The sequence below is a fragment of the Nicrophorus vespilloides genome, unplaced genomic scaffold (genome assembly GCF_001412225.1).
Source record: "Nicrophorus vespilloides isolate i.1.1-1 unplaced genomic scaffold, Nicve_v1.0, whole genome shotgun sequence".
Lineage (NCBI taxonomy): Eukaryota > Metazoa > Arthropoda > Insecta > Coleoptera > Silphidae > Nicrophorus > Nicrophorus vespilloides.
The window spans coordinates 1-23,732 of NW_017097869.1; the positions used below are offsets into that span (position 1 = coordinate 1).

At 36.0% G+C, this 23,732-nt stretch overlaps 6 protein-coding genes across 8 annotated transcripts; 2 read left to right on the plus strand and 4 right to left on the minus strand.

Moving 5' to 3' along the window:
- The first annotated feature begins 487 nt into the window (after positions 1-487).
- LOC108561223 (sulfotransferase family cytosolic 1B member 1-like) lies at positions 488-2,440 on the plus strand. Its single transcript, XM_017919068.1, has 5 exons — positions 488-680; positions 748-844; positions 902-1,073; positions 1,810-1,930; positions 1,995-2,440. The coding sequence occupies exons 1-5, from the start codon at positions 488-490 to the stop codon at positions 2,420-2,422; spliced, it is 1,011 nt and encodes a 336-aa protein (XP_017774557.1). The 3' UTR covers positions 2,423-2,440.
- Positions 2,441-2,529: 89 nt separating this feature from the next.
- LOC108561224 (sulfotransferase 1C2-like) lies at positions 2,530-4,229 on the minus strand. The gene is made up of 4 exons (XM_017919069.1): positions 3,863-4,229; positions 3,645-3,744; positions 3,437-3,587; positions 2,530-3,052 (listed from the first exon to the last, which is right to left on the minus strand). The coding sequence occupies exons 1-4, from the start codon at positions 4,065-4,067 to the stop codon at positions 2,537-2,539; spliced, it is 972 nt and encodes a 323-aa protein (XP_017774558.1). The 5' UTR covers positions 4,068-4,229; the 3' UTR covers positions 2,530-2,536.
- A 2,535-nt stretch (positions 4,230-6,764) lies between these two features.
- On the minus strand, positions 6,765-11,178 carry LOC108561225 (protein fem-1 homolog C). 2 transcript variants are annotated; one of them, XM_017919071.1, is made up of 7 exons: positions 10,330-11,178; positions 9,933-10,271; positions 8,202-8,461; positions 7,720-8,142; positions 7,396-7,661; positions 7,215-7,340; positions 6,765-7,155 (listed from the first exon to the last, which is right to left on the minus strand). In XM_017919071.1, the coding sequence occupies exons 1-7, from the start codon at positions 10,617-10,619 to the stop codon at positions 6,928-6,930; spliced, it is 1,932 nt and encodes a 643-aa protein (XP_017774560.1). In that variant the 5' UTR covers positions 10,620-11,178; the 3' UTR covers positions 6,765-6,927. The 2 variants fall into 2 exon arrangements, with proteins under 2 accessions (XP_017774560.1, XP_017774559.1); XM_017919070.1 differs by having other exon boundaries at positions 7,720-8,145.
- Positions 11,179-12,318: 1,140 nt separating this feature from the next.
- LOC108561227 lies at positions 12,319-16,858 on the minus strand. The gene is made up of 4 exons (XM_017919072.1): positions 16,777-16,858; positions 13,679-14,561; positions 12,714-13,245; positions 12,319-12,658 (listed from the first exon to the last, which is right to left on the minus strand). Exons 2-4 carry the CDS (start codon positions 14,551-14,553, stop codon positions 12,578-12,580), a joined length of 1,488 nt encoding a protein of 495 aa, XP_017774561.1. The 5' UTR covers positions 14,554-14,561; positions 16,777-16,858; the 3' UTR covers positions 12,319-12,577.
- Positions 13,962-23,463, plus strand: LOC108561228 (probable E3 ubiquitin-protein ligase HERC4). Of its 2 annotated transcripts, XM_017919074.1 has the most exons (4): positions 13,962-14,019; positions 14,745-14,788; positions 22,301-23,071; positions 23,133-23,463. In XM_017919074.1, exons 3-4 carry the CDS (start codon positions 22,536-22,538, stop codon positions 23,446-23,448), a joined length of 852 nt encoding a protein of 283 aa, XP_017774563.1. In that variant the 5' UTR covers positions 13,962-14,019; positions 14,745-14,788; positions 22,301-22,535; the 3' UTR covers positions 23,449-23,463. The 2 variants fall into 2 exon arrangements, with proteins under 2 accessions (XP_017774563.1, XP_017774562.1); XM_017919073.1 differs by lacking the exons at positions 13,962-14,019; positions 14,745-14,788 and having other exon boundaries at positions 22,287-23,071.
- Positions 19,917-22,340, minus strand: LOC108561229 (ADP-ribosylation factor-like protein 3). The gene is made up of 3 exons (XM_017919076.1): positions 22,271-22,340; positions 20,402-20,662; positions 19,917-20,303 (listed from the first exon to the last, which is right to left on the minus strand). Exons 1-3 carry the CDS (start codon positions 22,271-22,273, stop codon positions 20,025-20,027), a joined length of 543 nt encoding a protein of 180 aa, XP_017774565.1. The 5' UTR covers positions 22,274-22,340; the 3' UTR covers positions 19,917-20,024.
- Positions 23,464-23,732: the final 269 nt, after the last annotated feature.

Genomic DNA, 23,732 nt, shown 5'->3' on the forward strand with positions numbered 1-23,732 from the left:
ATGAAAGCTGAATGTCTCACCTTTCCAACGAGCCTACATACAGCTTTGGACTGTCATCGAGCCGCCTGCTATGAGCTGTAGAATATTAAAAACATAAAAACGATTTTTTTTCAGTTATTCGTTAATTTCTCGACAACTCCTTCAGATAATTACATCATCGACCACTCGTATGAAAGCCTACTTACTTTTTAGTACTGTCATCGAGTCTCCTGCTATGAGCTGTCATCCGTTCGTCTGTTATGAAACTGAAAGCGATTTGGTATTTTTCTTCTTCTTCTGTTGTTGTTTGTTTCTCTTTGTTCTTTTCATTGAATGTAACGAGAGCAAATGGAGCCATAAAAGGTGCTAATCTAAATATAAATAATCGCGGTTTTTCGCATCCCACCGTTAACTCTTTTAACGATTCGTCAATAATTCCTAACGCAAACGAAAAGCGCGCCTCGGCTTCATCATCAACATAGTCCGTCCATCCATCCGTCAGATCGAGATGGCTTTGGCGCTGAAAAGGGATTCGGATTTGATCCGAATTCGCACCAAATATTTCACAAACAACTACAGGAAAGATTACTCCGTGTACAATGGATTCACGATGCCCGAGTACTTTGGCAAGTACTTCGAGGAGATCCAAGAGATGGAGGTATACGACGACGACGTCTGGGTGACGGGATTCCCGAAAACAGGTGAAAAAATATGATATTTTCTTGTTGCAAAATACATATTTTTGTTTTGTTTTGTCTTATTCTTCAGGAAGCACCTGGACCAGAGAGACTGTCTGGTTGATTGCCAACGATTTGGACTTCGATAGAGCCGATGAAGGTCTTCCAACCAGATTTCCGTACTTGGAGTGAGTGTGAAAACGATTTCAACGACAAAAAAATAGTGAAGAATTCGCGGTTTTCAGGTTCTTCTGTCTGTACGACTTTCGGAGATATCCGAAAGACTTCAAACCGTATCCACCGATGACGGATTCTCTGGACTTGGTGAGGAAGGCGAAACGTCCTAGGTTCATCAAAACCCACCTTCCCTGGGATCTCCTACCAAAAGATATAAGAAACTTCAAGAAGAAACCAAAGGTAATAACATCATTAGTTACCGACACACCACTCAATAATTCCTACAAAACAAAACAAAAATCAGTTTTACAAACTTTTATTTATTAAAAAAAAAACAGATACATTTAACAGATTCAGTTGGTAACACCGATTAATTAATTGAAAGTCAGCTGTGTCATTTATTTTGATTAATAGGCAACTTTTGAAGCAATCAAAAATTAATAGTAAAATACTGAAATTATTTCATATTACATAAACCAAATTAATAACAAAACACGACATCTATATTTCTCTTATATTAATATTTTTCAAAAGTTGAAACATATTTTTTTTTATCTTTAAAGATTTAGTAATATACGAATAAGTGCAAAATGCGTCAAAAGCTTCGCTATTTATTGATTTTGTTCATTACGCGAAAGAATTTCTAGTTATTATTATTGCCAATCTAATTGCATTTCAAACAAACGTCAAAACACAATTTGTAGGCAACTTTACGTTCACACAATGCAATAAATGAATAAACATATCAATTGATCAATTTGCATTGAATTTAAGAATGTATCAATATAATACAAATATTTGTTTCATTGATATTTTATATATAAAAAAAAACTAGAATAACAATTGAAACTGAAATTGAATTGAAATTGAAATAGATTTGATTTTTCTGAAGTTAGGCAACTTTATTCACGTGTCATTGAATAAAGGAATGGACACACCATTCGAAATCTTTATTGTAATAATTGTTTTGTTTTAGATAATTCACATAGCTAGGAATCCAAAAGACACCTGCGTCTCGTATTTTCACCACTGCAAACTGAACGAGGGTTTCACCGGGAGTTTCGATGATTTCTGGCAACTTTTCGTAACCGGAAAATGTTAGAAAAGTTGTGTGTGTGTATAAATTTGATGATATTTTTTTGTTGTTGTTTGTTGTTTAAGTGCATTACACGCCGTTTTGGGGAAACGTTCTCGGTTATTGGAACAAGAGGGATTCGAACAACAACATTCTGTTCCTCACCTACGAGGAAGTGAAGAGAGATCTGATCGGTTTCATCAAGAAAACGGCGAAATTCTTGGGGAAAGAGTTGAGAGGAGAGCAAATCGATCTGCTGGTGGATCGTCTGAGTTACGAGAGCGTGAAGGCGAGGAAACCGGAACACTTCGAGCCGATAGTCGAGTTTCTGAAGCAGTTCAAGATGTGCCAGAACGAGTCCGGACACTTCTTCAGGGCCGGACTCGTCGGGAATTACAGCACGCAGATGTGCGCGGACGTCATCGACATCTTCGACAATTGGACGGAAGAACACACCAGAGGCACCGGCCTCAAGTTCAATCTGATCAGATTCGTGAAAAGATATTCAATATAACAAATCCATTATATTTAAGGTAACAATAATTACAATCATAAAATCATCATAAAAGAATTAACAAAAATTATAAATTAACGATATATGTACAAGAAGTTGAGTAATTGTTGAATTTCAATCGAAACTCAATCCGGTTCCTTCCGTCTTCCTGCGAATCCACTCGTCGAAACGCCGCGACAGATCCGGACTCATGTGCGTCTTCCAATCGCCCACCTTTCCCTTCCTAATGAAACTCTTCCCCGTCTTCTCCAAATAGTTCTCGCCCATCAAACTATCAAGGATCGGTGCCATATTACAGCCAGGATTCTTTCGCATATTCTCCACGCTCAAGAAATCCTCCAACTTATCCACTTCATCATCGCTCAACGATTTCTCCATGAACTCGGCGATCCGCCTGATTCCGGCCCCGGTGTCCTTCTTCAGATCCTCGTACATGATGAACAGCACGTTCGGATCATCTCGCATCGCCCAATAGCCCAAATAATGATCGAAAACCGCACCCAGAGGCACCGTGTCGTTGATGAAGAGCTCGGCGAACTCCTCGAAACCGATGTCCATGTGATGCATCAGCTGGCAGTGGTGGTAATAAGAAACGCACAGATCCTTCGGATGTCTCGCCACATAGATTATCTGTAAGAAACGAATCAGAATTTACAAAAAAATTTAAACTTCCGGAATTTCCGGAAGTTAACTATTTATATGAAAAAACACAAAAATTTTTTCTATTGCAATTATATTTGAAATATCTTCAATTTCTATAAAAAAAAATCAATTTCCGGTTTAACCGGAAATTGTTTAAATTCGCTATGATCGTAATCAAATTGAAATTGTATATTAATTATCGTTAGACAAACGAAAAAGTCTAATAGAATTTTTCGATAAAATGTTTAATTGTGGAATTAACAATTGAGTAACGATTGCGGAAAAATTGTTGTAACTTTGTTGTTTGTGGTGCGATTTGGATGATTTTCGTTGCGAAATTTCGATGGATGAATTGCGATCGATTCGGCTCACCTTGGGTTTGACTTTGTGCATTTGCGTGGGCAGAAATTCGACTGGTAGATGGGTTTTGATGAATCTAGGCGTAGGCCAATTCTCGACGATCTCCACGGAGTTTCCGTAGCCGGCTATGAAGTTGGTGTATTCGGCGAAGTACGTGGACAATCTGCGGAGAGGTTAAGTGAGTAAAACTGTTGAACGCTTCAGGTTTGTGTCTTTTTACTCGATCATCGGGGCTCGGAGTTGCTGGATGGTTTTCCTCGCCTGTTCGAAGTCGAGTTCGTTGCCGATCAGCCAGACCATTTCTTGAGTCCATGTGGAGCCTGTGTGTGAGAGAAAGAGAGAAATAGAATTTGTCGTCTGTTGAGGAGTAAATCGATGAAGAGAGAAACTTTCTCGTCAAGTATTCCGATCGCTTTCATCTGCGCGGCGCGCACTCACCGGTCCTCGGATAACTGATGAGCCAGACGTCATCTTCGCGGACACTGGCGTCGAGTATCTGTCCGGCGATGTCCTCGAAGAAGGACGGCATCAGCAGATTGCCCGGAGTGAATTTCCAGAAGCTGTTCTTCGCGCCGAAAGCCTTGTCCAAGGCGTCCGCGTGAGGACCGGTCAGCGCCTCCTTCTTGAATCGGACGTCGCTCATCTCGGAAGAAAGGAAAACAAATGAAAGCGATCCGAACGACCGTAACGGTTTTATCGAAGAGACACACTGGAGAGGTGGCAACCAATAACCATGGTTACGCAACTCTTGGATACCCCAGAAAGAAGAGCGACGACAACAACCAAATGTATATTTAAAAACAAACTCACGACGACGATTAGATGAGATCTTTCACTTTGCTAGAGAGAAAGAAACAAAACAGAAAAAACAAAAATTTCTCTTCGCCAAAAAATTATTGCATATGAAATATAAATATACAAAAAAAAAGAACTATTTCTTCACTTTTATCTCGCTTTCTTTTAGTATTCAAGAAGAAGTAGAAGAGAAAAAAAAGCAAAACTCTTGACCTTGCTTTCTCCGGATTTTACGTAACTTCCCCGAAATCATCAAACTCTGTACGTTTCCATGACAATTCCACAATAATTTATCGTGTATTATTTCTAGTTGCTTCAATTGTTCTAATCCATCTGTCACTTGACTAATATCTTAATTAATCCATTATTTTTGCTATATTTTAATTTCAGTAAAAAACATTAATAAACAAAAAAATAAATAAATATAATGTATTAATTGTATTAATAACTAAATTATTATTGTTTCGTTGCTTAGTTACAAAAGTCAATTAAAATAATCCTACGCATACTCTTAATTGAACTTGAAAAGATTTTGTTTCCAAGCAACAAAGAAAAAAACAAAAGTTGTAAAATTTTCTTCTATTTTGTTTTTTAATTGAAACGCTTTAAATTAAAAAAAAATGATGAATTATTTATGGAAATATATATATTATTTGTTGAAAGTCCGGTTGGGAAATAAGGTTTTCCTTGAAATTTCGGAAGGAAATGGTAGGAGAGACGATGTGCAATAATGCAAGAGGAGAGAAGAGAAAATAAAAAGTGTAGAAAGTGGATTTGCATCGTATCAAAAGCCGAAACAATCGATTTATGTAATAATTAACCCAGTTACCATTTGGAATTTGGAAATTGCTTTATTTTTCTTTGTTTTCTTTTTGGTTGCCAAATTAACGATGGAAAAAAAATATCGAAAACTAATAATTTTCTACAATTTTTTAATAGTGTATAACAGAAAAACGGATTCGAATAGAAATCTGATAGTAGGCTCGTTAGAAATATCATAATTTTATCTTTAGTGTGAATTTTGAATAATCCCGTTAGTACGTATGGTTATCGAGGTAATTAATTTAAAAGTATGTTATAATTACAATGTATGCAACCAAATGTACACGTGATATATTTTTGCCAAATTTTGATAGAACGGTTGATGCCACAATAATGGTTATGGGCTCGTTGGAAAGGTCATAATTTTCTCATTAATTTGTTTATAAAATGATCTAATTGTCTTTCACGGTTGTAGAATAATTAAATAAATGATGAAGACATTTGTTTTTTTTTTAAATTATTTATATTTTAAACGTATGTTGTACGTAAATATAACCCAGTTACCATTTGGAATTACAATTGCTTTATTTTTCTATGTTTGAAATTTTAATTGTTTTGTTTTTGGTTGCCAAATTAACTATGGAAAAAAAATATCGAAAACTAATAATTTTCGACAATTTTTTGATAGTGTATAACAGAAAAACGGATTCGAATAGAAATCTGATAGTAGGCTCGTTAGAAATATCATAATTTTATCTTTAGTGTGGATTTTGAATAATCCAGTTAGTACGTATGGTTATCGAGTTAATTAATTTAAAAGTATGTTATAATTACAATGCATGCAACCAAATGTACACGTAATATTTTTTTGCTAAATTTTGATAGAACGGTTGATGCCACAATAATGGTTATGGGCTCGTTGGAAAGGCCATAATTTTCTCATTAATTTGCTTGTAGAATGATCTAATTGTCTTTCACGGTTGTAGAATAATTAAATAAATGATGAAGACATTTGTTTGTTTTTTAAATTATTTATATTTTAAACGTATGTTGTACGTAAATATAACCCAGTTACCATTTGGAATTACAATTGCTTTATTTTTCTTTGTTTGAAACTTTAATTGTTTTGTTTTTGGTTGCCAAATTAACGATGAAAAAAAAATATCGAAAACTAATAATTTTCGACAATTTTTTTAATAGTGTATAACAGAAAAACGGATTCGAATAGAAATCTGATAGTAGGCTCATTAGAAATATCAAAATTTTATCTTTAGTGTGGATTTTGAATGATCCACTATTCCATTATTTTAAAAGTATGTTATAATTCCAATTACAATTCCAATGTATGCAACCAAATGTACACGTGATATATTTTTACTAAATTTTGATAGAACGGTTGATGCCACAATAATGGTTATGGGCTCGTTGCAAAGGCCATAATTTTCTCATTAATTTGCTTGTAGATTGATCTAATTGTCTTTCACGGTTGTAGAATAATTAAATAAATGATGAAGACATTTTTTTTTAAATTATTTATATTTTAAACGTATGTTGTACGTAAATATACACAGAAACGTTACGTCTACAAATTAGGTAATATCAATATAGTAAATTTATATATATATATATATACACAGATAATAAAACTTAAGCTCTAAATAAATACTATAGAGAATCAAAATCATAAACAATAATTAATAAAATTTGGTGATTCCGATTAGTGATATATACATGTATTATTCATTTATATGAATAATACATGTATATGAATTGTATAATGTAGTACATAAATTGTTATTAATACACGGAGGGACAGAAGAAGAAGAAAAAAAAAACACAATAAGACTAAATAATAAGAATCACAATTGTTGTAAACCAGACTTACGTTGCATGGATGGTTGGGTTGCTTCCGTTCGAATCTTGAATTCGAAATCTCAAAAAGTGAATTACTTTTCGTGCATCTGCACGAAAGACTCGAGCGTTCTAGGCACTTGATGTCGATAGGGGATGCCGAATTTGCAGATGACCGTGGCGGAGAGACACTTCAGCGAGACGTAATTGACTAGATGAATATCTAAATTGAACGGTGTCTCGTTCACCTTTTGGATGGCGCAATCACCAGACGCGTTCGGCAGATCTAAATGCGCTCCATGTTTCAAAAGCAAACCAACCAACTGCACACAAACAATTATTATAGAGATTTTTTTTTTGGGGGGGGGAAATTGTAACTTACCCAATTGTTGTTGTTATAAGGTACGGTTGCGACGTGAAGGGGCGTCGATTTGGAGTCGTTGCGGGCGTTAACTTGGGCGCCGCACTGGAGAAGAAAACTGATGACACTTTCGTCGGGGAAGACCATCTGTTAATGTATAAATGAATTAATGATTGAATGTGTTTTTTGTTGGGAAACTTACAACAGGAGCTTCGTCCATGAAGTATCCGGATTTGATGGTGTTGAGCTTGGAGACGCAGAGATGGAGCAGGGTGTCTTCGGTACTCGCGCTTGTAGGATTCAGTCGGATCAACTTGCTGACCTGATCACACACCATGGACATCTGCTCGGTGGTGTTCGCCGTCTGCAACATCAGATAGATCAGATGTGTGATGCATTTGAGAATCTTGTCGAAATTCTCCATCTGCCGTTTGAACTGCGGCCGAATCAGCAAGAGTTGTCGAGCCTCTGCAAAAATTAAATACAATGTTATTCGTTGGACTTTACGACTGTAAAGATGTATCACCGGCAATGTTTTGCGTCAACGTCTGAAAGGTGCGGATGCTGTCTTTGAAACGCTGCCCGAAAGCCTTCTGCTCGAGCACGCACTTTTCGTTGTAATCCACCATAAATCTGACAAGTGCTTGCGCCGTAAAGCATGTGTCCGAGTACAGGATGGAATCCTTCTCTACGCGTATCTCCAGCGCCCGCCGCCAAAGATCTATGCATCTCTGGTAGCGCATCGTGTCCGCGTAGGAGGCACCGCGGAACATCAATCTGAAGACGGTGTCCTTGTGATAACAGCCGAGGATCCTCTCCGCTATCAGCAGACTCTGGATTCGGATGGAGTCCAGATCGCCGACGCTGTTGTCCAGTTCAGACATCGTCGAGAACTCCTTCTGGAACCGGAACGCTTCTCTGGGCGGTACAAGAGGACCCTTCACCGTACCTACTTGTTAAACGAAATACAATCATCTCATCTCACATTCAAATCTATAGGTAAATCACCGTTGGTGTCACGGATTCCTTGAGCGATGCGCCAATGCTTGAGGGCGGTGTACAGATCGTTGTGTTCATCGAGGAACGTTGATCCGAGCAGATCGTGCGCGTCTGCAAGACGTTCGCTCGTGTACGGTATGCTGCTGGTGAGATAATCGAAGATGTTGATCGACCCTTTCAAGCAGGCCGTCTGTAGGGCGTCATCGCCGTACTTGGACTTTGCGTTGAAGTTCGCCCCGTATTCGATCAACAAATTACTCGTCTCCAATCTAAAAACAAACATTCAATATTACCAACAAACAAAATTGATTAGATTATCTTAAGAAAAGCTTCAGAGAATTTCATTTGAATAAAGTGTTGTGTCCAACCACTAAATTATAGATCATTAACAGAATGAATATGCAGAGTAGGCAGATCCCACGGAAGACAGTATTTTCAACTGATAACAAAACTGCAGAATCAACAGATCACACGGAGAAACTGAAGTGACCTGAAGTGGAGCATCTTTTTACAAAGGTTGTTAATGTTGAACTTGTTTTCAACATTAGATTTCTGGAATAACCATAACAACCTTTTCCCATTGTCTATTCTGAATATGATTGTTTCTATTATCTGAACTATTATGCCTAACATAATTATTGTTAAAATTATTTTCCCGCACGCCTCTATAATTATGTTGAAAATTATCGTTACGATTTCTATAATTCGATTGGTTATTCTGAAAATTGTTAGCGCAATTTCTATAGTTTGATTGATTATTTTGAAAATTGTTAATATTTCTATATTTTAATTAATTATTTTGAAAATTATTATCGCGCATATTACTAAAGTTATTTAATCGGCGTGGATTGTCTTCCATATTAAAATTTCTGAAGGAATTCGATAAATTTGTCATTACGTATAAACTGATCTTGGGTCTTTCTTCTATTAATTTCTAACTCTTTTTGCTCTGCTATAAAATGTGCGCTATCTAAGGAATTTACTTCATTTAGGTTTATGAAATCCCTAATTTCTGGAATAAGTCCTAATTTAAAATTATTCAATATTTCGAATGGTAATAAACGTTTATGTTCTCTAGCAATATCTAAGCCGAATGAAATGGTCATTGCGTCAATAATTTTAAGGGAAATTTCAGGAAAGTTCAGTCTTGTTATGAAGGAATGCACCGATTCATTTCTGCCTTGATTACAGACATTCAGTTTGTTCCTCCAATACGCAACATCGGAAGATTCGGAAAAATGTTTTATTACTTTACTACGTAATTCTAACCAAGTATTATAAATTGTCTTTCCCCTAAAGCCTTCTCCCACAAAACTTGACATGATTGAGTCTAGTAATTCTGTCTCTAAATAGTGTAACTTATCATTCTCGAATAACTTATTACAACTTCCAACAACTAAGACTCCAAAACGACAACACCAGAAGAAATATTCCACTGTGTCCAGAATTCCATCCCTGGGACACGACAAAAGCGTAATTATACTGCAATCACTTTTACGATGATTGATCATAAATGAATAATCGAGTTGTGAATTGCAAAGAATGGAATTTGAACTGCACAAGAAAAGAAGGCGCATTTACGCGTATCGATTAATAAATTATTTATAGCTCTCGAGCGGAGCGAGATAGAGCAGGAAATGAAACGACAACAAACAAATCAACAATCAACAAAGAACATTCCGATTTCTTGCCTTGCTTTGAAGGATAAACTCCTTATAAGAATTCCAATTCGCTCCTCACCTGTGTTCCTGTATGGCGTAGTGCAATGCAGTCTTGCTCTGGATATCTTTGGCATTGACGTCGGCCCCATGCTTGAGCAGGAAATGACACAACTCCACACTCTGCACCGAATTGATCAGACAAGTTCCACCATTAAAATTCGGTCTGTTTATGTCCGCCCCGTTCTCCACCAGATACTGGACGATTTCCAAATGGGTCATGAAGCAGGCAGAGCGGACCGGTGTGGAACCCGTGTCGGAAACAGCATTGATGTCAGCCCCCTTGGCTAGAAGGAACTTGATGATGGACAGCTTCCCGGACACGGCTGCACACCACAGTGGGGTCACTGCATGCGTTGATCTAACAATAAATTGATGTAACCACGGTTAATGCTTTCAATAAATGTATTTACACACACCTGTCATCGGGAACCTCATAGATTCCCTTCTGTTCGACATCCGCCTTGCAATTATTGACAAGGTACTCAACGATATCGATCTGCCCCTTCTTGCAGGCTATGAACAACGGTGCACATCCCATCTTCAGCCTGTTCACTATCTCGGCGCGACACTTTGATGGGAACTTGTCAAGACGGTTCCTCAAGTTGTAAGAGATTCTTGATCCGGGTGGCAGCATTCTGCACTCATCGATGAGCTCATGGAAGCACTCATCTTTCAAGTTGAGGACGTCGTTCTTCCAGGCCCTCATCGTCGCTCCTCGATTGGTCAAAAACGAAAATAAAATAAAAACAAAAACAAAAGGTTGCGCCTTTGTTTGTTGACTTCGCGATTGTCTTCGTTTCTTTGGTAACGATGCTGGTGGAGCATTACCTCCTTCGATCACCTCTAAATTTTGTATTTATATATATATATATACACACAAATATATATATAAATCGAGATGAAAGACAGAGAGATCTTTTCCCTTTCTCTTCAATCCTCCTCTATTTTTTTTTCTACTTCTTCAGCCTTAATTCTGGACGAGGTGGAATGCGATCAGAGGACAAACCCCAATTCGCGCTAAGTAAACAACGAAAGATGGAGACGTTAGGAGGCGGTGGAGGAAACAAATGGAACACTCTGCACCACGACGAGACGAGATCAAGATCACCGTCACATCACGTTATTATTTGTAAATTTCCTTTGTCGAACAAGAACTCGCAGAAGTCTATAATTGTTGCACTCGTCCAGATCAGCTGTCCGATACGAATGACAGTCTTGGAGGAATTGATGGCTGTTTTATAAGAACAGGGAAATCCATCTCCTACAGTCGGTATAAAAGATTCCAATAGGAATAGGCAAGATAATGCAGTTTCCTGTAATCCATTTCAAAACTATTGTAAAACTTTCTGAAAATGTTTTATTTTACAAAATAATATCGAAATATCCATATAACTTTTGTTACATAATCAAGATTAATAACAAACTTATAACAATTTACCTTTTATTTAATTACTCAGTAACCACGCACGCCAATTAGATGAATCAACGTGCAAATTAAAGATAAAACTATCATCTTTCCAACGAATCTATTACGCAATTGATGACACCTGCGGGACTTCTAATATAATCGATTGAAATTGATCAATGCACATTTGGTTGCATACATAAAACATTTAAGTAATTATTACTTTGTATTAGAATTGTCTTTAAATTGGAATATTCTTAAGTAAAATATTCTGATTCTGATTAATCACATTTAATAATTTTAATATCAATATTAAAACAAACATAAATATTTTACGAACTAAATAATTATTTATTAAATTTAAATATAATAGAACCATTCGCTCTCCGTCATCATCGATAAAAATATAATAGTATTTACAGAGGTGGCAAAGATTAATAATTAAAAAAAAAAACATCTTCTTTTCCTCCTCCTCGCTATCTTCACTTTTGATGGCATAACGATTGAGTAAAATCGATGAGATATTGTAAAAGTTACATACAACTTTCTGAAAATGTTTTATAATATATTATTTTCAGTTTATTATACAAATTAATCTCGAAATATCCATATAACTTTTGTTACATAATCAAGATTACAATAACAAACTTATAACAATTTACCTTTTATTTAATTACTCAGTAACCACGCACGCCAATTAGATGAATCAACGTTCAAATTAAAGATAAAACTATCATCTTTCCAACGAATCTATTACGCAATTGATGATACCTGCAGGACTTCTAATATAATCGATTGAAATTGATCAATGCACATTTGGTTGCATACATTTAAATAATTATTAATTTGCATTAGAATTGACTTTAAATTGGAATATTTTTAAGTAAATATTCTGATTCTGATTAATCACATTTAATAATTTTAATATCGATATTAAAGCAAACGTAAATATTTTACGAACTAAATAATTATTTATTAAATTTAAAAATAATAGAACCATTCGCTCTCCGTCAACATCGATAAAAATATAATAGTATTTACAGAGGTGGCAAAGATTAATAATTTAAAAAAAACAAAATATATGCATTCGCTCAATTAATATGCGGCAAAAGAGTTGCTTCCGTTTCTTCTTCTTTTCCTGCTCATTATCTTCACTTTTGATGGCATATCGATTGAGTAAATGTTGAAATTGAAGATGATCGCGTCTCCTGGGTGATCCTTTTCTTTTGTTTATTGATCAATTGTTTGTTTTTTTTTTCCTACAACTCGTTGTGCACGTATTCCGTGGTTACTTTAAGTTCCTCCAGATGGAACCCTTCGCATTTGTCGGTGTAGTGAGACTGAAATTAACAAAAATTAAATAACGAAATTGTTGTTTGTTTATATGCAATTTACCTTGCATCTTTGTCCATCGACGGTTTCCATATAAATATTCATGTATTCGGAATTGGAATTGCCGCTGCTCAAGTACCAACTTGCGATGAAGGTGGCTCCTTTGCTGAGTGATCTCTTGAGTCCGGGAAGACTCAAGTTTTCGTGATCCTCGTGCTCGTTGGCTAAGCAGAAGACGTACTTGCTGCACTCGGGTATCTTCTGCGCGAACCTCATCGCCCTGTTGACCCTTGCGATCGGCTCCAGAATCTCTAAATTGATCGTGTCAGTCAACTTGTGCGTCAGCTCCGTGGAATCGATCGCCCTTCCCAGAAATCCCTTGTTCTCCGCCAATCGGATCAACTCTTGCGCGTATTCCACGGCCGGTTTGATAGCGGCCATCGAGTCCACCTTCAGGTTCATGTATTTCATAGGGAAATAGTTGATCAGAGCGGCTATGCTTTCGGTGGGTCTCTTCGGATCGAAGAGGGCGGATTTCGGAACGCCCTGACCCTTCAGGAAGTTGTTGACGAAGAATTGACCGGTCGATAAGTATCTGAAACGAAATTGATTGAAAATGTTAATTAATGCTTCTTATATAATCGACAGAGGGCGCCCGATTACTTGAAACAATTGTAGGCAAACAACTTGGCATTATGTCAAATCGCGAACAAATTGTGCAAAATCTTCAGATTAATTATTCGATTTTAAAGTGATTTTCAACTCGAATTTAATATTGAAAAGCTTGTAAGTATACTATTATATAATATTAGAAGATAAATCTAACATTGCTTGGACGTTTTATAGATTTTTTGTATCAAATATAAAGTATTTTATACTATTATTGGTTATGTTTATCCAAAATGGATGAAAAAAAGTACCAACATCGAGAAAAGGTAAATCTAATCTAATTTGATTATAGGCAACTTGATGTACACATTAATTAGAAATTTCAAAATTTTCGATTGTAAATAATTTAGTTAACTTACTTCTTTTGCGTGTAGGGATCTGCCATGAAGGAGAGCATCTCAGCAAGACGACCTGTGACGATTTTGATCCAGTGCCTTCTGAAGGAACGGTTCTCGAGGAGGTCGACGAATTTCCTGACGCTGAAGTTGCCCTCGCCGTCGCTGAAGATCTTCATGAACTTCTCCGCTCCCAATTTGGTGACGAAACCCTTGCCCATGTCGGAATTCAAGAACTGATCGAAGAAGACGTGCAGCTTCTCGACGATCGGCGGAAGATACCAGGCGTGATCGGCGTGCGAATGAGCCCTCTCCTCGGCTTCCGGACCGACGAACGAGTTGAACAGATTCATCACGACCGGAAGGTACGACGTCATATCGGAAGAGCCCTCCTGGCTCATGAAACTGCTAGCCAAATTCATCGCGCTGCTCAGATCGAAACCCTCGTTCTTCCTTGCGCGGTTCTCTTTCGCCGGTTCACCGCCTCCTTGATTCATCATGCTTAAAAGATTTCCGATCATGGAAATATCGAATCCTCCGGATTTCTTTCCACTCTCTCCCCCTTGATTCAGCATTCCGATCACGTTACCGATCATCGACAAATCAATTCCTCCTCCACCTGCGTTCTGTCCCATCAAAGCTCCGATTCCCTGCAGAATCTGTCCAGCGCCTCCTGCGGCGCCTCCAGACATCAGCATCTGTCCCATCTGTTTTCCGCCTTCCGAATCCAAGAAATTTGACACCAAACTACCCAAATCCCCTGATTTATCGCCTCCAGCCAACAAAGATCCGGCTATATCCAAAAACGGATTCGTCTCGTCCACCTCGTTATCATCCAGGCTCTGATGGCTGGACCCGATCAGAACCAAAGACAAAGCCAACAACAGAAACCTCGCCATGGTTACTTCTACAAAAAAAAAAAACAATTCAATCATAAACACAAGCTGTAACGATGGTAACAAACTTATTATAATAATGATCGTCGTTATTTTTTTTTTTGAATGAATGATGGAGATGTTTTGCGGGCAATTATATAACAATTAACTGTGCATTTATGTAACTCTTTTTATTTTTCTTCTTCTTCTTCTAGTGTCGATGAACTTTGCACTCGCCGTTTTCGCTGAACGGAATCATGTAAGTATAATTTTTACTTCTTTGTTACAAAACTCGCTGTTATATTTGAATGTCGTCCAACTGTTAAATCGAACCACTTGTCGAGGTGCAATTCTTAAGCAAATGGTTGTATTTTTTTTTTGGTAAATTAGCATTCTTGATGCATCGAAAGTCAGGATGTGTCGGAGAGTTTATTGACTTCGTATCCCTATTAGAATATCAATGAATTTTGATGATACTTGTTTCTATTATAAATATCGTGAACTTCTTCACTTTATGAAACATTTACTGGTAATTATTGCAATTATACAAGTACATTTTTTCATCGCATTCTTGAAATCCCGACGTTCGAAGTCCCGACTGTATCGAAATCCCGACTATATCGAAAGTCGGGATATAGATTATATTGATTGTCGGGATTTTGACATAGTCAGGATTTCGATATAATCGGGATTTCGATTGTCGGGCTTGCGATTGCCACCGATTTAAAATCGAGAACTTTTTTACTTTATGAAACATTTGCTGGTAATTATTGCAATTATACAAGTACATTTTTTTCATCGCATTCTTGAAATCCCGACTGTATCGAAATCCCGACTATATGGAAAGTCGGTATATAGATTATATTGATTGTCGGGATTTTGACATAGTCAGGATTTCGATATAGTCGGGATTTTGATAGACGGGATTTCGATTGTCGAACTTGCGATTGCCACCGTTTTAAAATCGAAAACTTCTTTACTTTATGAAACATTTACTGCTAATTATTGCAATTATACAAGTGCATTTTTTCATCGCATTCTTGAAATCCCGACTATATCGAAAGTCGGTATATAGATTATATTGATTGTCGGGATTTCGATATAGTTGGGATTTCGAACATCGGGATTTCGATTGTCGTGCTTGCGATTGCCACCGATTTAAAATCGAAAACTTCTTTACTTTATGAAACATTTACTGGTAATTTTTGCAATTATACAAGTACATTTTTTCATCGCATTCTTTCGTATCCATTCAATTCCGTTGTTATTGTTGTTGTTGTCCACCTTTTCACCACGAATATTTTTAGATAATCGCGAAGCGACGATAACAAAAAAACGACGAAACCTTGACATTTTACGTAGATGCAAGAAGGAGGAACGAAAAAAGAAAAGAAACGACTAATGATAACACGCTTCGCGTAAAAACGTCTCGCTTGACAGTGGCCGGAACAATTGAATTACGATCGCGCTTCTGGAACACAACAGTCAATTGTTTCCTTCTTTTGTTTCCACGTAAATTCGACCAACAAAGTTAACTTTACCTTAATTGCAACTACCTTTAATCAAAGTTGCGGCAACAGTATTTTTTTTTACATTTTTATTATTCGTTCTATTTACGTAACGTTTATCTAACAGCTCGTTAAATATTTAATTAGTGCGAATGATAACTATGACAACCGATGGTATAATAAGGTGTCTTATCGTTAGGAATATAAATTTTTTTAATTGTCCTTTTTAACGAACTGCATTTGAACTATATTTTTTTTATCGCTAAAGAACTAATTAATATAGTAATTTTATGTGCGTTGCGCAACGAAACACCAAATTCCTGTTCCATTTACGTTATCTTGTCTACTTGGAAACCTTAAAGAATTCTTTAAAAAAATGTCTCTCACTATTTTTATAATTAATTAGTATTAGACTCTTAATTTTTTTAAGTATTTTATGAAATCTTAATTAATTAGTTTTTCTTTCATCAAATTTCATTGAATTATTTAGTATTAACATCTATAAATTTTGAACAATTTGGGATAAAATTGCATATTACGTTGCTAAGTGATTTTTCTTGTTATTGCTTCATTTGTTTGCAATTAATTTGTTTTACGAGCGTTTTGCAAAGAAGACTCGATTTAATTATCACGAAATAAGTGATTGAGTAATTGAGTAAACTGTAGACGATTATAATTGAAGTACGAAAACTATGACATACCGGTTTTAAAAATAACATATTTTATAAAGTAGACTTACCTGTTGTTGAGTATAGGTTAATTTTTGTTGAAAATTCCTGAGTTAGACGACAAACTCTTTGCACCGACCGAAATGTTTCTCTTTCCTATATATCGCCGAGTGTGTGTGTGCGTCTGAACTGAAGAATTGAGAAAGAGCAGTTGCGTGAGTCAAAAGTGGATACGCTGATGTGGACTTAACGGTAAATCGGTGAGGCTCGTCGTCGTCTACCTCCAGTTACGAACTTGAGTTGTTCCGTCCACTTGCCCGTACCGAACTGAATCACCTGACTCCTCTGCAACAGCTTATATCAATCTACCTGTACACTTTACCTGCACTCTTTTCACAATACAAAAAAATAAACCTAACTTTTTCGAATTTCTTCCATTTCTCAAACGTCTTAAGAAATTTATCTCCAGTAGACTATTAAGAATAAAGCGCCCTTATTCATAAGAAAATACACGGAAAGGGAAGCAAAATTGCCGCCCCCCAAAAAGGCTAGGTCAGGTGGCCCTGATAATTCAATAAATAACGTTTAAATGTTCATTAATTCCGAAGACGTGGCCCGAAGTATTTACAGTTAGCTGTGGAGGAAGAATCAAAGTGGAATTCAAAAAAAAAATATGTATATGAGAATCGGAGAGACTTTTATTTTTTGGACTTTTGCCTCTTCTGTCGAGTTCAATAACAAAACTTTACTAAATAAATTAAACACAAAACAGAAAAGAATGTTTGGTTTCTATGGGCAACGAAAAATAACGTTTTTTTTTTTGTTAAAAAGTTTGAACACAGAGTTTCCATGGATACGTAACGTAATAGGTTTTTATTAGTTAATTTTGAGGCAATTCTTTTGTGTCGGTTTTGAAATGTAGACGAAATTGAAATTACACAACGTGTGAGAAAAGCATAATCGAAATACCGTAAGTTATGGTCTTCTGTGTTTGACCAAATGGTTAACAATGAATACACACGGCGATTGGCAAAAGGACAATAAAAAAATATATATAACACTTAATAATAACACAGTGTTTATACATACAACACGCAACGCGAAGGAAGTGGTTCAACGAACCTCCTCAACCATACATTCGACTAATTCTTTAGATCAACAAACGATAAAAGTCTCTTTTTTTTCTCCATCATTTCTAAGTATGCTCGAAAGAAACGACAACAAATTTAGTTAAAAAGAGAAGCATTTGTTTTGTTTATATTTTGTTTTATGGAAGTTGTCATTTCACTTGTTTCGAATTTCATTTGTTAATTGCACCAATCAAAAATTACACGTAATTAATTTAGTTTTTTTTTAAATTTTTCTTTTGTCATTTGCACGATAACAACGAAAATTTAATTTCATTAAGTGAAGTAAAGTAAAGCACTTGTCTCATTTAAATTTCGTTTGTTAATTGTCTGTAACTAATGAAATAAATAAACAATAGACAAAACACAAATTTGTTAATTGTTTTGCGTTTGTTTTTTTTCCTGTTATTACTTGATTTAAAAGGAAAATAACATTTCGTTGCATTTATTCGTCAATAGAAATATTTAATATAAAAATAATGAAATTTAGTTTGAAAGAGAAGCATTTGTTTTGTTTTATCGAAGTTATCATTTCACTTGTTTCGAATTTCATTTGTTAATTGCACCAATCAAAAATTACACGTAATTAATTTAGTTTTTTTTTTAAATTTTTCTTTTGTTATTTGCACGAAAATAACGAAAATTTAATTTCATTAAGTGAAGTAAAGCACTTGTCTCATTTATCTTTTGTTTTATGTCATTAACTTATGTCACATTTAAATTTCGTTTGTTAATTGTCTGTAACTAATGAAAAAATAACCAATAGACAAAACACATATTTGTTAATTGTTTTGCGTTTGTTTTTTTTCTGTTATTACTTGATTTAAAAGGAAAATAACATTTCGTTGCATTTATTCGTCAATAGAAATATTTAATATAAAAATAATGAAATTTTGTTTGAAAGAGAAGCATTTGTTTTGTTTTATCGAAGTTGTCATTTCACTTGTTTCGAATTTCATTTGTTAATTGCACCAATCAAAAATTACACGTAATTAATTTAGTTTTTTTTTTAAATTTTTCTTTTGTTATAACAACGAAAATTTAATTTCATTAAGTGAAGTAAAGTAAAGCACTTGTCTCATTTATCTTTTGTTTTATGTCATTAACTTGTCACATTTAAATTTCGTTTGTTAATTATCTGTAACTAATGAAAAAAATAAACAATAGACAAAACACATATTTGTTAATTGTTTTGCGTTTGTTTTTTTTTCTGTTATTACTTGATTTGAAAGGAAAATAACATTTCGTTGCATTTATTCGTCAATAGAAATATTTAATATAAAAATAATGAAATTTAGTTTGAAAGAGAAGCATTTGTTTTGTTTTATCGAAGTTGTCATTTCATTTGTTTCGAATTTCATTTGTTAATTGCACCAATCAAAAATTACACGTAATTAATTTAGTTTTTTTTTAAATTTTTCTTTTGTTATTTGCACGATAACAACGAAAATTTAATTTCATTAAGTGAAGTAAAGCACTTCTCTCATTTATCTTTTGTTTTATGTCATTAACTTATGTCACATTTAAATTTCGTTTGTTAATTGTCTGTAACTAATGAAAAAATAAACAATAGACAAAACACATATTTGTTAATTGTTTTGCGTTTGTTTTTTTTTTCTGTTATTACTTGATTTAAAAGGAAAATAACATTTCGTTGCATTTATTCGTCAATAGAAATATTTAATATAAAAATAATGAAATTTAGTTTGAAAGAGAAGCATTTGTTTTGTTTTATCGAAGTTATCATTTCACTTGTTTCGAATTTCATTTGTTAATTGCACCAATCAAAAATTACACGTAATTAATTTAGTTTTTTTTAAATTTTTCTTTTGTCATTTGCACGATAACAACGAAAATTTAATTTCATTAAGTTAAGTGAAGCACTTGTCTCATTTATCTTTTGTTTTATGTCATTAACTTATGTCAAATTTAAATTTCGTTTGTTAATTGTCCGTAACTAATGAAAAAAATAACCAATAGACAAAACACATATTTGTTAATTGTTTTGCGTTTGTTTTTTTTTTCCTGTTATTACTTGATTTAAAAGGAAAATAACATTTCGTTGCATTTATTCGTGAATAGAAATATTTAATAATTAGAGCAAAAGAATAAGTAATGTATGTAGAAATTAAGTGCGGATGGAATAAATGGCCGGATTTTGGTGTTGTTTTGTAATGTTTGTAATGTTTTCATCATTTCTTCTTGATAGTGTTGCAAGCCCATTCCATGCCTTCGCGAACACCAGAAGCTTGAGAAGCCGTGCACGCTTGGATCTGCCACGGTCTGTCCTTGATCGAAGGAAGACCCAAAGTCTGAGCCAAATCCGAAGCGCTCAGAGACTCGGGAAGATCCTGCTTGTTGGCGTACACCAAAAGGGGAACTTCTTTAAGTTTTTCATCACCCAAAAGTTCGTACAATTCGATACCGGTTTCCTCCAAACGTCTCTTATCCGCAGCATCCACGACGTACACCTGCACAGAATGCAATCATTTAAATGCAAATTTCATTACTTTTGAAAATCAAGTTTAAAAAAAATCGTTTGTTTATATGCAACCAAAGTTACGCTCACCAAAATATCAGTGTTTTCAAAGTAGTTCTTCCAGTACGGTCTGATCTTCCTCTGTCCGCCGATGTCCCAGACGTTCAGTTTGAATCCTTCCGAGACGACGGATTTGATATTGAAGCCTGCCGTTGGTGTAATATGCGTTACATCCTCGGATGCTAAAGTCTTCAGAATGGTCGTTTTTCCGGCATTGTCGAGACCCAACAGCAAAAGACGAAGTTCCTTTTCCGGTGCGGATCGCAGCTTCCGCAATATCGAAAGAAGACCCTGCAAAAAAAACAATTGAAATTTCGAGATTGTATGCAACCAAAGTTACGGAAATTTTGAAAATCAATAATTTTTGTTGTTAACCGCTGAGAATAATTGTATTATATGGAAATAAGTACATTTAAGCCAAATTTACAGGAAATTGTATAAATAATTATAAAGCAGTCTACGTGTTGCGTGGGTTGTATAATATGATTACGCAACCTATGATTTAATCATTACTAAAATAAGTAGAAGAAAAACACAGAGCTTTTAAATCTATTCGGAATAAACAGGGACTTTTAACTGGTGTCCTTATTGGATTGGTATCACTGAAACGGGGACGATATTCCAAGGATCGTCGCTGTCATGAGCAGTTGTTTTTTTTGTTTTGTTTACAAACAGAGGCCGCTCGATTTCGCCGCATAAAGAGCAAACGATGATTTTAAATTAAATTAAATTAAAATAATAATACACAAAAAAAAGAAAAGAAACGAGGGAAAGATAACACGGTTGGTGCAACTGTAAAGTTCAAAGTGCAAGAGAAACGCTTGATTTTTTCAGGTTAAGAAGAATTTTTTTGTCGTTCCGACACACACGAAATATAGAACTGACAGTAAGCTAAATGTCGTGTAAATGTATGTGTTTTTACTTTTATTGTCCGTAAAAAAAAAGAGAGAGAAATTAATTAATGACGATGGAAGATCGATAGTTTCTCACGTCCGAACGTGGTGAATAATTCAAATAAATGTATCTATCGACGATTGAAACAAATGAAAAAGAACGATCGAAACAAGTGAAAGAAGAGATGTCGTAAATGTTTGATGTGTAGGTAGATAGATGAACGTAGGCGGCTTTGAAACAAAATGCTTAGTTTTTAGTTTATGGGACAGTATTAAACGAAAATACAATAGAAATCCAATTGAAACAACAACAAATGAATTATGTGTCTATTGTCTCTATAATTATCGTGCATGTCCATAGTTCAAATAGTTTGTAGTTTTTTTTTTTACATTATAAAATTAGATTTGACTTATCGTCTGTTAAATACTAATGTCTTGTTGAGTTGAACAAAAAAAAAAAATAATGAAATTTTTAGTTTGCGTGTGTGTTAAAAACTAGAATAACTTTGATTAATTGAAAATTTGAAATGAATTTATATTTCTGTATTAGTATTTAGCAGACGATATGGGAATTGGATGCCGTTGATGATGGCTTCGGTAGGGGTTGGTACTGTGGTGCGTATCCATGGCAACGCATTTTATTTTTATCGCGTGCCAACCCCGCAAAAAAATCAATTGCACCTCGACAAATCGTATGCAACCAGACGAGCGAATCGATAATTCGAAACTTTTGGAGGAGGAAAAAGCAGCTGTTGCGTCGCGATGCACGTGCGCTCTGATTGATGCAATAATACGAATTGAATGAGAAAGAGTTCTGTTACATCGACTACAATAAATTGAGAGTAAAGCTATTAGGTAAATGACAAAATAGGTTAAAAAAAAACCAGAAATTATTGATGTAAGCGAAGGTAACCAAGACGACGGTGATGACGTTAGATGTGGGGAACGTCAGATGTGCGATGGAATTTGATTTCTGTTCGTGTTATATTTGCCAAGGTCTACTTACCATTGTTTTTTGTTTCTTTTGTTTTTGGAGGTGGTGGAGGATAGGTTCTTCTTTGGGCGGTGGAGGAGGATCGTCTGGAAGGGTGGTTTTGATGCGGCGACCGTCGGCAGCGGAGCGGAGCGAAGGGGGAGCGGCGTTCGTGAAAAGGTGGAAATAATCGATTCGCTGGAGGAGAGAGAGAGAGAGAGAGTGAGAGGTGGAACGGAGGGAGGAGAAACAAAAAAAAAATATAATTAAAACAAAAGCGAAACAAACAAACGAAGAGATGCGGGCGCTCTACGCCGGCTGCAATCTGTTCGGTCAGGTGCTCGGTTCCAGGTCTATAGCTTTGGAGAAGTTCGGAGACTACGGGGATGGCGTCCAGGACGTTCTTGCCATTGGACATTCGGTGGTCGTGTGCAGAGGTGTCAAGGGTGGCGTGACTCTCAGGGGACACGGTTTGGAGCCGAAGAGGACGCACATCGTCACGGAGCTCGAGTTCAGGAGGCACGTGGTGGACGCGAGCGCTTCGGACACGAGACTCGTCTTCTTGGACGCGGACGGAGATCTGCACGTCCTCGATTTCCTTGACAGAGAGGTGCAGCTCAGAGTTAAGCCCAGATTCGTGGAGGTCGGCGACAGAGCGGTGAGGATCTCGTGCGGGTTCGGTATAAACGTCGCTCTGACGATCGCCGGACACGTCTACAACATTCCCAACAAGATGCGATTCAGCAACAAGGAGCTGGTGGACGTGAAGACGGGAAACGAGCATTGCCTCCTGCTGGACAAGACGGGGAACGTCTTCAGCTTCGGAAACGGCAGGTGCTTGAACTGAAAATATAATGAAATCGATAGCAACAATTAACTTGATTCTTCATTTCAGTCGAGGTCAATTGGGACACGGGACGCTGGACGCCGAGGAAGAACCTCGACTGGTAGACTTCCTTGCTGGCCTGCAGGTGATGCAGATTGCCGCCGGCAGCTGGCATTCGTGCGCCCTGACGGCAGATGGCGTCCTCTACGTTTGGGGTTGGAACAGCGACGGACAACTTGGCCTTCCCGGCAGCGTTGTCATCGCCGTCCCCACAATGATGCACAAACCCGACAACGTCGCTTTCGTAGCAGCCGGAAGCAGGCACACCATCATATCCACATGTGAGTATAGATCTTTGCCTATCCTACAATCATCAATAACATAATTTGCTAATGTCACCAACATATATTTCGTATTGAATGAATCACTCTGTACATACAAATTTAAAAAATATTTTTTTGTATATTAACACGTTAAGGACGGCGCTTTTCGGGTTGTCTGTCCCCAAAAAAAAATGTCTTGGACGCCTATGGACTGAGAGAAACGTCAAATATCTTACGTCAATTATAACCTTTAAAAGTTTAAATTTTTCTTATACATTTTTTAATGATATTGAAGCAATTTATAAGAATTGTTAACAACTTTATGAAAATTTCAATATTTTTCCCC

What these genes read in the sequence shown, in the direction of transcription:
- LOC108561227 (XM_017919072.1), bottom strand. Translation starts at nt 14,553, where the DNA reads ATGGCGAGGTTTCTGTTGTTGGCTTTGTCTTTGGTTCTGATCGGGTCC. An exon ending in GATCCCTACACGCAAAAGAA is followed by an intron (nt 13,246 to 13,678) that starts GTAAGTTAACTA and finishes ATTTCGTTTCAG; the next exon opens with ATACTTATCGACCGGTCAAT. An exon ending in TCGATGGACAAAGATGCAAG is followed by an intron (nt 12,659 to 12,713) that starts GTAAATTGCATA and finishes TGTTAATTTCAG; the next exon opens with TCTCACTACACCGACAAATG.
- LOC108561223 (XM_017919068.1), top strand. Translation starts at nt 488, where the DNA reads ATGGCTTTGGCGCTGAAAAGGGATTCGGATTTGATCCGAATTCGCACC. An exon ending in ACTTCAAGAAGAAACCAAAG is followed by an intron (nt 1,074 to 1,809) that starts GTAATAACATCA and finishes GTTTTGTTTTAG; the next exon opens with ATAATTCACATAGCTAGGAA. An exon ending in ACTTTTCGTAACCGGAAAAT is followed by an intron (nt 1,931 to 1,994) that starts GTTAGAAAAGTT and finishes TTGTTGTTTAAG; the next exon opens with TGCATTACACGCCGTTTTGG.
- LOC108561224 (XM_017919069.1), bottom strand. Translation starts at nt 4,067, where the DNA reads ATGAGCGACGTCCGATTCAAGAAGGAGGCGCTGACCGGTCCTCACGCG. An exon ending in CTCCGAGCCCCGATGATCGA is followed by an intron (nt 3,588 to 3,644) that starts GTAAAAAGACAC and finishes ACCTCTCCGCAG; the next exon opens with ATTGTCCACGTACTTCGCCG. An exon ending in TGCACAAAGTCAAACCCAAG is followed by an intron (nt 3,053 to 3,436) that starts GTGAGCCGAATC and finishes CGTTTCTTACAG; the next exon opens with ATAATCTATGTGGCGAGACA.
- LOC108561225 (XM_017919070.1), bottom strand. Translation starts at nt 10,619, where the DNA reads ATGAGGGCCTGGAAGAACGACGTCCTCAACTTGAAAGATGAGTGCTTC. An exon ending in GTTGACGCAAAACATTGCCG is followed by an intron (nt 7,662 to 7,719) that starts GTGATACATCTT and finishes TAATTTTTGCAG; the next exon opens with AGGCTCGACAACTCTTGCTG. An exon ending in CTTATAACAACAACAATTGG is followed by an intron (nt 7,156 to 7,214) that starts GTAAGTTACAAT and finishes GTTTGTGTGCAG; the next exon opens with TTGGTTGGTTTGCTTTTGAA.
- LOC108561228 (XM_017919074.1), top strand. Translation starts at nt 22,536, where the DNA reads ATGCGGGCGCTCTACGCCGGCTGCAATCTGTTCGGTCAGGTGCTCGGT. An exon ending in TTCAGCTTCGGAAACGGCAG is followed by an intron (nt 23,072 to 23,132) that starts GTGCTTGAACTG and finishes TCTTCATTTCAG; the next exon opens with TCGAGGTCAATTGGGACACG.
- LOC108561229 (XM_017919076.1), bottom strand. An exon ending in TTGAAAACACTGATATTTTG is followed by an intron (nt 20,304 to 20,401) that starts GTGAGCGTAACT and finishes CATTCTGTGCAG; the next exon opens with GTGTACGTCGTGGATGCTGC.